The sequence below is a fragment of the Papilio polytes genome, unplaced genomic scaffold (assembly GCF_000836215.1).
Source record: "Papilio polytes unplaced genomic scaffold, Ppol_1.0 DF823177.1, whole genome shotgun sequence".
In the NCBI taxonomy this organism is placed as follows: domain Eukaryota; kingdom Metazoa; phylum Arthropoda; class Insecta; order Lepidoptera; family Papilionidae; genus Papilio; species Papilio polytes.
In genome coordinates, this window is record NW_013526027.1 from 2,698,206 (window position 1) to 2,712,636 (window position 14,431).

The following is a 14,431-nucleotide window of genomic DNA, read 5'->3' on the forward strand; positions in this document are numbered from 1 at the left end:
GGGGGTAAATATTTTAGACAAAAACTCTAATGTGGAGGGAGATACAGAGGATAGTCTGGAAGAACACATAGGCTACTTACTGTTGTTTTTTTTAATTCCAGGCGTACACTAAAAGCTAGTATCAAACGAGAAATAGCTTACCTTGTTAGAGTTTATCGACTTTCCTACAACTCTATATTGAGGTAAGTGTATTCAAACATGGCCGCCATCGCATTACGAGTTACCGCTCATTTTAGAGCGACATCTGTGTTTGTTCGACTTCGCCTCACGTGTTCATACAGACGAGCAAATTACATAGCAACAGTGTTAAACCAATCATTCGAAGTACATTGCTGCGTATAACCTATTCTTTATTATGCAAACAGCGTAACCAGTAATGTATAACGTATATTATACAAGTTCGTTTTTAATTTAGAATGCGATAGTAGAATGCATTGCTCGTTTTATTACAATGTATTCACAATGAACGCTATACATTACCTCTTTGAAATGTAAAAGATTTATGACAACGAACAGTTGAGGCTTATAAGCAGCATTGTATGACAGTAATAGATGTTTTTTTTTATTCCTTTTAATCAAAGATACGTTTTTTGTTCTAGTATTAAAATTATGACTACCTATCTTTCGCCCGCGACTGCATCCGCGTGCAATTAAAAACAAAAGAGTGAGAGAAATAGCCTATGTGTTTTCCAGACTATGGTCTATATATATGCCACAAACTCTAACAAACATCCATCCATCTAAACTTACACATTTATAATATTTGTGTGATGTTTGTTTTCCCAGCTACTTTTAACCATTCGTGGACAACTTAATGAAATTGGTTTCCGAACTACGTAACTTGAGTTTTATTCCTTTGTAACGATCAACCTAACACTAACTAATCACTAGGTAATGATAAAATAAATGGAAACTCCAGCTTAAAACTAATAGATGAAAAATTATGCGAGTGAGATTCGCAGTTGGTTTTTACATTTTTTTAGATTTTCAATTCTTACGTCCACTATAGGTGTCTTGTGGCAATGTAATATGCCCTATGACACTCCAGGGTAGAAAACATCTCGACTGACACCTTATTTGTCACAATCTGTTCATTATTTAAGGCTGAAGGTAGTTACAAACATATGCACATCTATACTTCTTACTAATATTATAAATGCGAAAGTTTAGATGGATGGATGGATGGATAGATGGATATTTGTTAGAGTTTGTAACCTAAACGGCTGAACGGATCTCCTTGAAATTTGGCATAGACGTAGAGGATAGTCTAGAAGAACACATAGGCTACTCACTTTCGTTTTTTTTTTAATTCCACGCGGACGGAGTCGCGGGTGAAAGCTAGTAATATTATAAAGAGGAAAACTTTGTTCGATTGTAATGAAATAACTCAAAAACTATTGTGCCGATTTCAAAAATTCTTTCACCATTAAAAAGCTACGTTGTCAGAGAATAACATAGGCTATATTTTATATTATTCTTTAATTTCATGCGGACGGAGTCGCGGGCGAAAGTTAATATAAAATGAAGTTTCTTACGCCATAAAAACATAACTCTCTTTGTCAGTAGGATAAAAATAGAAAAAGTTGCATAATAATTGTTTTGAAAAACAATATAGGTACTTTTCCTATGTTTATTTTAAATATTAAATCAGCTAGTTAACACAGTGGTGATAAAACGATGCCCCCCGTCGACGCTTACTTTCCGCTATTTATATTTCCATAGTTTTCCTTCCGGTGCGCTTGTTTTAACATTTATCGTTATTAACGCTATTGTTTAGCTAATTTTATAAAAACGCTTACAATAACAACAGATGGAATAAACATGCGGCAAGAGTTTTAAGGGCGTTAGTATAGGGCGCGGCGGGGCGAACGCCCAGGGCGATAGACAGACAGGCAGTGGAGCAAAACAGGCATAGGTCTCCATGGATTTAATGAGGATTCAAATCTATATATCTATACTAATATAATAAAGCGTAAACACACACTTCTTTGTTACCTAAGATCTCAGGAATTACAGCATTTTTTTGAATAATTCATTTTTCAATAAAAAGCCCTACACTTACGTCACGCTTTAGTCTATATATTTTCACGCCATTAAACTTAAGGGGTAAATATTTAGAAAAAACCAGTAATGTGGGAAAGAGAACATAAGTTGCTGCCAACATCAAGGAAGCAAGATTGGCATAGTAAGTTATTTGGTATTTTGACAAATGCAAACAATAAATTTATATTATCATGCGGATGAAGCCGCACGGGAACAGCTAGTTAAAATAAAGAATTAGATTATTTTTACTAATCAAGAAAACAAGTCTATTTTACTCAATCGAAAACAACCGTTTTTTCTAAGAATTCATTACATATTTCCAAGTAGTAACGTTTATAATTTCTTGTAAATTTGCACACTTCAATGACCTTCTGAGTCACAAACACAGGTGTTATCAACACGAAAGCGACAAAAACATGTTTGTTTCTTCGCGAATTGATAGGAAATGTTTGTTTATGACAATTTTTAGAGGTTACACAATCAAGATTATCGCAACAATAAAAAGATAGAGAGTGCTTTTATTCATAAATATTCGATAAAAATCTTTAAAGTTATTAATTAAAAGAAATATTTTTATATTTTTAATACTGATTAGGTAAGAACTTCGAATAATAATGGCTGACAAAATAAAGAAAACATATTTTTCATTCGTTAAAATAAAATCTAATCATTTTGATAGTTAGATTTATTAAAAGGTTACAAGCCCCTTATAACTGAGGATTAATAGGTTGTGTAGAATTGCCTCTTTTTGGTATAACGGAATTCGCCGAACTGGCAAAAATACATTTGTCCATAGTCTAGGCCTACTTTTAATCAACAAAGAAGAGAACGCTTTGAAGTTTTCCCGTAACTAATCCAATCTCTTGCCTAATCCTTCCCTTCCTATATATAGTAGGAAGGGGACTAAAATAAGATATCTGCATAGGATGATTTACCTCCACCAGTTTCATCACATTATCACATCACGTCCTTGAGAATAAAACTAGCTATCCCCGTGCGGCTTCATCCGCATGAAATTATGAAAATTTTATTTTGTTTACATTTGTCAAATTATCAATAGCAAATGTCAAAATGACATGATGACAATCTTGCTTCCTTGATGTTGGCCGCAACTTATGGTCTCTTTCCCGCAATAGGGTTTTTATCCAAAATATTTACCCCGTAAGTTTAATGGCGTCAAAATATATAGCCTAAAGCGTGACGTAAGTGTAGGGCTTTTTATTAAAATAAGGATTATTTGAAAATATGCTGTAATTGCTGAGATCTTAGGCAACAAAGAAGTGTGTGTTTACGCTTTATTATAATAGCATAGATACAATAATTTGTATATTTAAACTGTATAAAGGATATCAATAAGTGTGTAGGAAATAATGTCGATTCTGGAGGTCGTCAAATTGGAAACAGGAAAAGTTATTACGACAATCGCTATTCGCAGAATATTGTAAATATCGCTGTGGAAAAATTCTTTAAACATTCATTATGAGATAATTATTATATAGTTAAGGCGAATGAATGCCGAGGGGTTGTGTGTTTTTAATTTATTTTTAAACATGTGTTAATTAGTATTACTTATACTAAGTTTTAGGAACTATTTGTTTTATAATAATAATAAAAACCTAATTTAAACAGAAATGAAATACTTTTTTAGTTAAAGGTTTTGTAAAACCTTCCAAAAAATTTGTCTCGGAGTCAATTTTGACAAAATGCGGGTATCACCACGCTTTGTTCTTGTTTTGGGGCATGTAAACCCGATCGGTACTTAAATTTGGTAATTCGCGAAGAATAGGGGCTCCCAATTATACCCGCATCCTTGTGTTCAAGAAGTTTTAAAAAAAGCGGTAAAAGACAAAAGAAAGCGATGAAAATTAAAAAACTTTACGTATAATAAAATTCACGTCTTTCGCGTGAAATTAAAAACAAACACTTATTTTATATATCTTATGTTATTTACAGATAAATTACCTTTCTAATAGCGAAAGATTTTTTAAAAATCTGCCCTAGTAGTTTTTACTTGAATCAAATATACAAAAATACAAATCTTTCCTCTTTATAACATTAGAAGAGATTGAGGAAATTATGTTTTCTGATTGAACATATATTATTAATGTCTATATTCGTCTGTCTGTCTGTCCGTAATGCCGCATTTGGTTCGTATAATATCCAGAACGGATGGGCCGATTTTGACAGGATTTTGACGGAAATAGTGCCTCTTCGCGCTTTGTTATAGGTTACTTTTTTAATTTCGCAACGAAGGTCTGGATGACAGCTTGTTTTTATACTTTGTTTTATCATACTAATATTATAAATTCGAAAGTTTAGATGGATGGATGTTTGTTAGAGTTTGTAGCCTGGAACGGATTTCGATGAAGTTCAGCATAGACGTAAAGGATATTCTGAAAGAAGACATAGGCTAGTTACATTTGTTTTTTTTTTTCGCGCGTACGGAGTCGCGGGCGAAAGCTAGTATTATAATTTAGTTGTTTATTTATGAATAAATGTTTATATGACTGGGCCTTAACAGCGTCGTTGTGTCTGCGAGATCAAAGCGAGCGCAATCCGCAATTATCTGTTGTACCGAGAACTACATGTCCCCTCCTCGCCTACAGTATGACTTCATCAGTGAAAAAATTGTATTATGTTGTCATTTACTTTGTTTAGAAATGACTTTAATGTGTATTTAATAGTCTTGTGTTAGAGAAAACAGGTTTTTCTTTGTTCCATTTCGTAATTAGGTACTTTTTCAGTAATTAATAGGAAAAGAGATTTCAAATTCAAACATATGACGAAAATTTATGTCATAGTAACTTTCGCTCGTAACTCCGCCTGTGTTAAATTAAAAAAAAATCAAATAGTCTATGTGTTCTTCCAGACTATCCTCTACATCTACGCCAAATTACATCGAGATCCGATCAGTTGAGGCTACAAACACTAACAAACATCCATCCCAACTTTCGCATTTATAATAGTGGGATTACAAAATGTATATATTTTCTATTTTACGTAACTATCTAAATATTTCGAATCTTCTTGATTTTATTATAATTCAAAACAGTAATTATCTTAAAATATATTTGAACGTAATTTTAAATGCACACAACGTGCGAAGTTGCGAACGCAAAAACCGCGAAGAGTTAAAAAAAAAACACTTTCCAGGCCACGTGCAATTGCGAAGCGCTGTTGCTGAGGGCGATGAGGCTAGCGGGGGAGGGGATACCGGGGGAGAGGATGCCGGGGAGGGGAGGAGTGGCGAGAGGAGGGGGCAGTGTGCGCGGGCGCTGATAAACGCGGTGCAAAATATTTACATTTCATTTAGGGTTGCCATTTATTCCTTAAATAGAATTAAAAATATATCGTAATTGTCCACTTTACTCATTTTTTCCACTCTTTATTAAATTTGATATTTATAGGAGTAATAAGTATATTTCAAATCAAGTGGTTTTTGATATATTTTTATTAATGACGTAATTGTTGATATTAAGGAAAATGTTTCAAAATATCCTTATCTATTTTATTTTAATTTATTTTCAAACACAATATTTAAGTGCAAAACATATGCATTTCATTAATAATCAACATATTAAAACAGGTTAATAATCTAAGCACAAGACAAGCAACTTATTGGCACTACAAATATTTTTACTATTACATAGATGATACGTTTTATATCGATTTGAAAATTGACAACCCTAAGCTTGCTTGCCAAGGGGCCTATATAAGGAACCTTTTTTCACAGCCCATATTTAGCATATTTACTTACCGTATATGTACACGTTAAAATATAACTCAATCGCAAATCTGTCAAGTGTTAAGTGATTGCATAACACATTTAGCAAACTGTTAACATTTAAAGCAAAAATAATTTATAGGTTGCTTTGAACCACAAAACACTATAGCTAGTGGCAAGTGGGGGGCATCTTGCCCCGGGCGCAGCTTTAAGGGGGCGCCAAATGGACCGCGAAAATAAAATTATAATCGACCAGCTATGCGACTTCATCCGCATAAAATTATATTTTATTGTTTACATTTGTCAAATAGTCAATAGCGTATGTCGAAGTGACATGACATGACAAACCTTGACAATCTTTCTTCCTTGATGTTGGCAGCAACTTATGGTCTCTTTCCCACATTAGGGCTTTTATCCAAAATATTTACCCCCTAACTTTAATGGCGTGAAATATATAGCCTAAAGCATGACGTAAGTGTAGGGAAAAGAATTATTCAAAAATATGCTGTAATTGCTAACATCTTAGGCAACAAAGAAGTGTGTGTTTACGCTTTATTATAATACTATAGATGTTGCTATGAAACACTCTTTGAATTAACGTAGAGAAACCATTTCAACTAAATCTCAGACAACGTATCTGCAATACGTATGTCAAATAGTATATGTAACTTCGCTGTTTTGGCGAATTTCAGTGGCTACATGTCTTATTTTTCTATTTACATTAAGAAAAATTAAGATGGCGGAAAATTTTGTAGGTTCATAATTTGAAAATATACCTATATTTGCGTCCAAACTACCGTAGTTTTTAAAGTAGTCTATGAGAATAATTTTGAGGTTATCTTGTTTAGTATTTTAGTACATTTCTAGATGCGTTAAGTACGTATATCATATATTGGTAGAGAAATTGTATGCGAGACAGCGAGGCGTTTAAACCGGTCAACATTACGGATTACCATGCAGAGCGTGTTAGTTCGTGAGCGGTATTGTGTAGGTACTGTGCGCTACCCAGACTTAGAAGTATCTGATTCGACTATCTATACTATTATAATAAAGCGTAAACACACACTTCTTTGTTGCCTAAGATGTCAGCAATTACAGCATATTTTTAAATAATTATTTTTTTAATAAAAAGCCCTACACTTACTTCATGCTTAAGGCTATATATTTTCACGCTATTAAACTTAGTTGGTAAATAAATTGGATAAAAACCTAATGTGGGAAAGAGACCATAAGTTGCTGCCAACATCAAGGAAGCAAGGTTGTCATCATGTCATGTCATTTCGACATTTGCAATTGATAAATTGACAAATGTAAACGATGAAATAAATTTTCCATAATTTTATGCGGATGAAGTCGAACGGGAACAGCTAGTCTTTTATAATATTTATCTACTGGTTAGCTTCAAAAGAACATTGTTGATGGATTTGGCAACAATTTTAGACTAAAATTTAAATAAAAACAACTATTGTTCTGGACTTCTACATATTTTTATTTCCACGAAGATTACATATTTCCTGTTTAATTTTTAATTGCAAAATTAAAAGAAAAAAATAAAAGCTGAAAACTTGTTTGTTTTTAATAATAAAGCTACTGGTGTTCATAATTTTGCCGTCAACGCTAACTTTTATAAAGCATTTTATTAAATAAAAATCTCATTTTGAAATGTTAATGCAAGTTATTTCTGGATAAATATAGCGATGACTAATCTATACTTTACATTATAAAGAGGAATGATTTGTATTTTTTTATGTATTGGAATAATTCAAAAACTACTGGGCAGATTTAAGAAATTCTTTCATCATTAACAAGCTACGTATTCAATATTTTAAAATCTTTAGACCGCTTGTACACCCACGAACATCTCCATAAGCAGAGTTTTGTTGCCAGTTTCTCCCAAATTGGAATAAAACCACAAACACTTGACCAATCCGCTAAGAGAAAGCCATAAACAAGAAATAGAATAGATTACAATAGAACAAGCTACGTTATCAGTGAGTAACATAGCCTTTTTTTAAACACGCGTGCGAAGTCACGGGTAACAACTAGTATTAAATGGGATTGTTTTTTAAATAAAACACATTGTTACATTATATACTCTCTAATCACTCTATTTATTAAAACTGCTTTAAAATCCGTTGCATAGTTTTATAGATCTAAGAATACATAGGGACAAACAGACAGTAGGAAGCGACTTTCTTTTATAACTAGCTGTTCCCGTGCGGCTTCATCCGCATGTAATTATGAACATTTTATTTTATTGTTTACATTTGTCAAATTATCAATAGCAAATGTCAAAATGACATAACATGACAAACCTTGACAATCTTGCTTCCTTGATGTTGGCAACAACTTTTGGTCTCTTTCCCACATTAGGGTTTTTATCCAAAATGTTTACCCGCGTGAAAATAGATAGCCTAAAGCCTGACGTAAGTTTAGGGCTTTTTATTAAAAAAAGAATCATTCGAAATTATGCTGTAATTGCTGACATCTTAGGCAACAAATAAGTGTGTGTTTACGCTTTATTATAATAGTATAGATATGTTGTGGTTGTACTTAAACAAATAAATAAATAAAGAAGTAAGATTTGTCAAATTGAAGACAGTAAATATTTAATCTGTCCTGAACACAGGTAACTTTCCAACCAAACGAGTTACGGAGTTAACAATAACAAAAAAAAAACGCTAACACATTCAGAACGACGTGCAGTTCGAGCGTAACGGGTTCAGAGTTGCCAGGCGAAAACTCTTTGTGTTGCCACCACTGTGAATAATTAAATATTATTATTCGACGAGCGCCGCGCTGTTGCCGCCTCTATTGTATGCCAATTGATACAAACGCTAATGTTACCATTATACAAAAAAAATAGAATTTAACACTAGCTGTTGCTCGCAACTTCTACCGGGTAAATTAAAAATATAATTAAAAATACAGCCTATGTTATTTACAGATAAATTACCTTTCTATCGGTGAAAGAATTATTAAAATCGGCCCTGTAGTTTTTGAGTTATTTCAATACAAAAAAAAATTCAAATCTTTCCTCTCTATAACATTAGTATAGACATTACACTTTTAATAAATTAATTTTAAATATACAATTATAAAGTAGTACAAAATACGATTCAAGGACTTAGCAATTTTTTTATTATAATTAGCGTATATAGGAAAATCTTCAGTATGAATTAAAAAATCTTTCCGTCGTTACATAAAATTATGGTCATCCTATCGCCACCGGTATTACTCTCATTGTTGTTTTGTTGTAAGTTTTTAGAAGGGTAATGTGATTTTGTATGAATTTAATTGTCCTGCTGTAACAGTAAGCCAGTGCCTTAACACTGTCCTAGTAATTTAGTTACGTTACGTCCCAAAAAACGCACGTACAAGGCATACTTATTTAGTGTTTAGTGTCCGTGGTAGGTGGCGCTAATCGAAAATATCTTAACTCTAAACTAGAACTAAAACCTAAAAATGATTTGTACATTTAGTTATTAAACTGGCGTTCGCCCGCGACTTCTTCCGCGTGGAATTAAAACAAAAAGTAGCCTATGTGTTCTTCCAGACTATCCTCTACGTCTATGTCAAACTTCATCGATATCCGTTCAGCCGTTTAGGCTACAAACTCTAACAAACATCCATCCATCTTAACTTTCGCATTTATAATATTAGTAAGAGTAAGATTCTGCGCTGACAGAGTCGAGGGCAAATGCTAGTAATTATAATAATAACAGATTAAGGTATGCTTTTTCGGTAATAAAGCACTGAAAACTTTTACGTGTTCGTAACCGCGGCTACCTGTGCTCAACGCAATAAAAACACCATAAAAACCTCCATTAAGACCACTTTAGGAGGAAGCCATTGAGGGTAGTAAAAAAAATTGTATTGTTTCCGAATGTCGCGTCGCTTATGGAGATCGTAAAATTCATATCGATTGTTAATAAGACAGAAAAAACAAGGAAAATTGATGTGCGATTTCAGAACACAATATCCTCACCCTTATTATACAGGGTGGGTCATAAAACTGCTCCCACCTATTTTGCAGTCGTAAAAGCGCGTCGTAAATTTCTCGTCACAAATGTGCCTCTTTGTTGGCTGGTAGATAGGACCGACTCCCTGATTGCAGCCCCTACCGTATAATCTCACACGATAAGTCTGCCGATACTTACCAAGTGCTGCAAGTGTCAACATGTTTTATCGTATCGATACTTTTTATAAGTTGCGCTTTCTTTTTATCGATATAAAAATCTATAAAGAAGCGTGTTCGTAAATATCGATACCGTTGTTGAAAAATTAGACGTTTACCAGCCATCAATTAATTGTCTTTCGAAGTATAAACAATTACATTTTATCGATATTGTCAAAACTGTTACCGATTCTTGTCAAATAGGTCATAGAAAAGTAAAAAAGGTTTTCTAACGTAGTGTAAATAATTCAAGGCCCGTTTTAAATGCAACAATGCGATTAGGAGTAATATTGTATAGTTCCTTATATGCTATACAATAGTCTTGTTTCAATTTACTGTTAGAGAATATTATTAAATCATTATTTATTTAAAACTTAAATGTTAAACGTATCATTGATAATACTTTATTTTATTCATACGGTATTTAAAATTGTGATGTTCAAATAAATTATATCGATAACTACATTTTGTTGACAATGTAACATCACTAGATGTAGAGAAAAGGTTATGTTCGACATAATCTTGCGTTCCCTCGCCGCGGCCATATTGTTTTTAAGCCGCAGCAGATTTGGACAATGGCGCGGAAATCTCGTGGCAAGTTATTGCTGTGCTTCACAGTAATGGCGATGTGGGGTGGCCAGAGCTAAATATGTAAATATTCTAACCTACTGTTCGTTATAAAGTTGAAGTACACAATAGAGCACGCATCATAAAGAACTTATGTTTAAAATTACGTAACAATTTTTGACACTAAGAAAACCATGGAGTAAACTATAGATTGAGTGGTTTGATGTAACGTATATCGTGATCCAAATGTCATTTTGAATTGCTTGAGACACTAATTGAATCTACACCAACAAAAAGAGAAGTCTTTTTTTCGTTCCAACTTTTGTTAAGTCTAGAAAACCTTTACTTATTTAAAATATAGACGTAATATACGATAATGATGTAATTAATTTCAAATATCCAATTGACTATATTACTCCTTTCACGTAAATTCCTACAAAATAACTCCACTATTTAGTAATTAGAACAGGACAATAAACGTCTCGTAAAGACCAATTCATAATCGTAAAACAAGTCATTCCACGAAAGTAGAATTTAATTTAATCACGAACTACCCTGCCTGCCCTGCGACAACAACCCTCTGGGAGGGATAAGGGTGGGCTCTCATTGACAAGGCTCCATTGAGAGGAAAGAACCAATAAACTTGAGCTCCCGAATCGCACCAACACAAGGGAATATCAACGAAACTGGGCGGCTCCTCGAGGTCAGGCTTCTATTGATCGCTACCCTCCCTATATCTACCAGTTTATTGAGACCCCGTATAATAGATATTCTGTCACTTATTGAAGCTCTTGTTACATCAGTCGTTGATTATTACGAAATTCTTTGTTACCGTTTGTGTGTTTTATATTTATGAGAAATATTTTATTATTTTATTCGATGGTTGAACTAAAAGGCTTTATTGTTTATGTAACTTTCTCTATATAGATTGGTTCTATATCAAAAGTTGTAAATTTATTAAAATCAACAGTAAAGTTGGAATTACTAATATTATAAATGCGAAAGTTTAGATGGATGGATGTTTGTTAGTTTGTAGCCTAAACGACAGAAAGGATCTCGATGAAATTAGACATAGACGTAGAGGTTAGTGTGAAAGAACACAACGGCAACCCGATTTTGATTGATTTATCTCCTCGCGGACGGAGTAGCGGACGAAAGCTAGTTTGAAATAAAGTAACATTTTTATTTTCTAAAATTCTCTTTTGTTTAGTTAATGATTAAACTGGTAGATAAAAATTAGAGGTTATATTTTCAAATGACGTAATATTTTAATTTGACACATAAAAAGCGCGCGGCAACAGCTGTCAATGTCACTGTAATGTCATAAAGTGATTGATTAATCAACTTTTTACGATACTGTTCAATAAGCGTGATGTATTGAATAGAAAATTATTTCCATTATTTTTTTTACAACCGGTCTGTAAATTAAATCGTTTTTGTCCTTTTCATTATCCAATTTAATACACCGTGACGAACATATAGACAGCTAAATTCATCATTTAGGTACTTTTTTTATAATGATAAAAATATATTTTCTACTTTCGCAGAGATAAATTATTGTTAGTTATTTTTCCAATAATTGACGACTAAATTACGACCATTTAGATACAAGTTCTCGAAGCGAGCGAACGAACATAGCCGAACGTAACCCGAGCGCCGCGCGCCCCGCTCACCGCAGTCGGCTCGGCGCGCCACCGAGCGAACACATCGCGAATTCACGTTCGTGCGCTCCGCGATCATTAAAACCTACTCAAAAAAAAGTTATTGTTGAATCCTGGCCGTTTTTATGCAACTAGGATTTTTAATCTATGCATTTGACGTTTTGCTTTCAAAGTCATAAGTTGAAGTACCTTTATTCGTGTTTTGCATATTTTGTGTTGTATACATTATGGTGGACGTAGAATGGACTAATGATTTAATTATAAAATTAATGACAGAGTATAGAAAGAGACCGGAACTTTGGGATAGCCACCACGAGTTTTACCGAGTGAACACAGCTAAATACGAAGCATGGTCGGAGCTGGCGAATATCTTTGAATGCGATATCGCCGACTTGAGGAAGAAAATGAATTCAATATTCGCTTCGCATCGTCGCGAGAAGGCGAAAGTGCGTTGTGGGGGACGATCGACTTGGTTCCTTTACCCGCATATGAATTTTTTACCTACACATATAGAAAACGATGAAACAAGTCCGGCGGTAAATTGAATTGTGTTTTATATTTTCCATATGATAAAAAGACAATAAAAACAGAGATGTGTATATATTTAAATTTTCTCTGTACATCTTTTAAAATATTGGGGTAATATTACCTAATCGATCTTCAATACTCTTTGAATTTGAACTCATTAGTTCTAACTGAAGTCATAAACATTTCTATTACAAGATACATTGAACGTTTAATTTCCTTGTTTACTGTGTGACACGTGAATTGATCTAATATATTGTTAGTTTGTTTTTCGGTTAGTTTTATCACACAGTGTGACCCTGACATAGTGATATGGTAACACACTTCGTAGGTACGTTATTATTTATATAGTTTGATAATGTGACCTTAATGGTCGGACAATTTTACAGCTTATCCTTCAAGAGAACAGAAAATTAATTTGAATAAAGACATAACAAAAGTAATTCATCATTATCCAATATTTGGCATATTCCTTCCGCTATGTGAGTAATTAAAATGCTGTAAAGCTTAAGTGGTAGAGCCCTTAATATCTACGGTGTGAATAGAAAGCAGTTTTATGTCTCGTCTGATGAGTATGAGGCTTAATTTAAATCCCTTTCCCTTCACATTTTTTTGTAAGGGAAGAATTAGAAAGTTTGATGGTGGTGAAGACGCATAAGAAGAAGAAATATCCTCTTTATGTGCGTCATTTCTATCAATTAAGGGTAGGTTGCAATTGCAGATATTTATGTATTTATTTTTTTTCAACAGAGTGAACGACGTAGACGAATTTTGAAAATACCAGTAGAAGAAACAGATGATTATTCAAACATCGACAACACAGATATCGACGATAATTACGAACCGGAAACACAAGAGGAAATAATCATTAAAACAGAACCGATAGCAGAATATACAAAAGTGAAAGCAAAACATGAATCAAAACATACGACACGGAAACCGAGATTGAAAAAAGTTTTAAAACGTAGAATAATTAAAAATCATAATGACGAAGATAAAAATAGACTAATAGAAACTATACGATTGTTAAGAAGATCAGATTTATTGAAGAAGAAGGATGAATGTGACAGTTTTGGAGAATACATCGCTGATTCATTAAGAAAACATGATGAGAGAACACAATCAATGATTAAACAAGCTATAAATAATATATTATTCGAACAAGAAATGAAGAAATATAGTACAAATCAATATACGGTAGTAATACCTGGTATTGATGAAAATCCACTTATTTTAACAGAAGAGAACGGTGTAAAGTAAATAAATGCATAATTTACAGAGCTTATAATTCATATACTAATCAAATCCTTTTATTTATAGAAACAATCAAGTAAATTACTTGATTTTAAACGAAAAAGACAGCCTTGTTGTCAGTCTTTGTATATAAATTTGGACATCAGACTTTAAAGTTTCCTGAGAGCAAGTAACTTTATTATGGATTTACATATCTTATTAAAATTATAAATGCGAAAGTTAAGATGGATGGATAGATGTTCCTCTGGTATGGATGTCCATGGGCATCGTTGACTACATCGGTGTTCTCTCCCCTATTATTATAAAAAAAGATGTTGGTAAGAGTTTTCCGCTTAAATGGCTGAATGAATCTTGATAAAATTTGACATAGATATAGAGCATAGTCTGGAAGAACATATTGGCCACTTTTCTTTCTTTTTTAATCCATTTGGACGAAATCGCGGGCAAAAGCTAGAGTATATATGTAATGAGTACAAGACA

The 14,431-nt window shown here is 33.2% G+C and overlaps 1 protein-coding gene across 1 annotated transcript; it reads left to right on the top strand.

Annotated features, from left to right (window-relative positions):
• Positions 1 to 12,176: 12,176 nt before the first annotated feature.
• On the top strand, positions 12,177 to 13,978 carry LOC106105275. The gene is made up of 2 exons (XM_013285570.1): positions 12,177 to 12,708; positions 13,448 to 13,978. The coding sequence occupies exons 1-2, from the start codon at positions 12,400 to 12,402 to the stop codon at positions 13,955 to 13,957; spliced, it is 819 nt and encodes a 272-aa protein (XP_013141024.1). The 5' UTR covers positions 12,177 to 12,399; the 3' UTR covers positions 13,958 to 13,978.
• Positions 13,979 to 14,431: the final 453 nt, after the last annotated feature.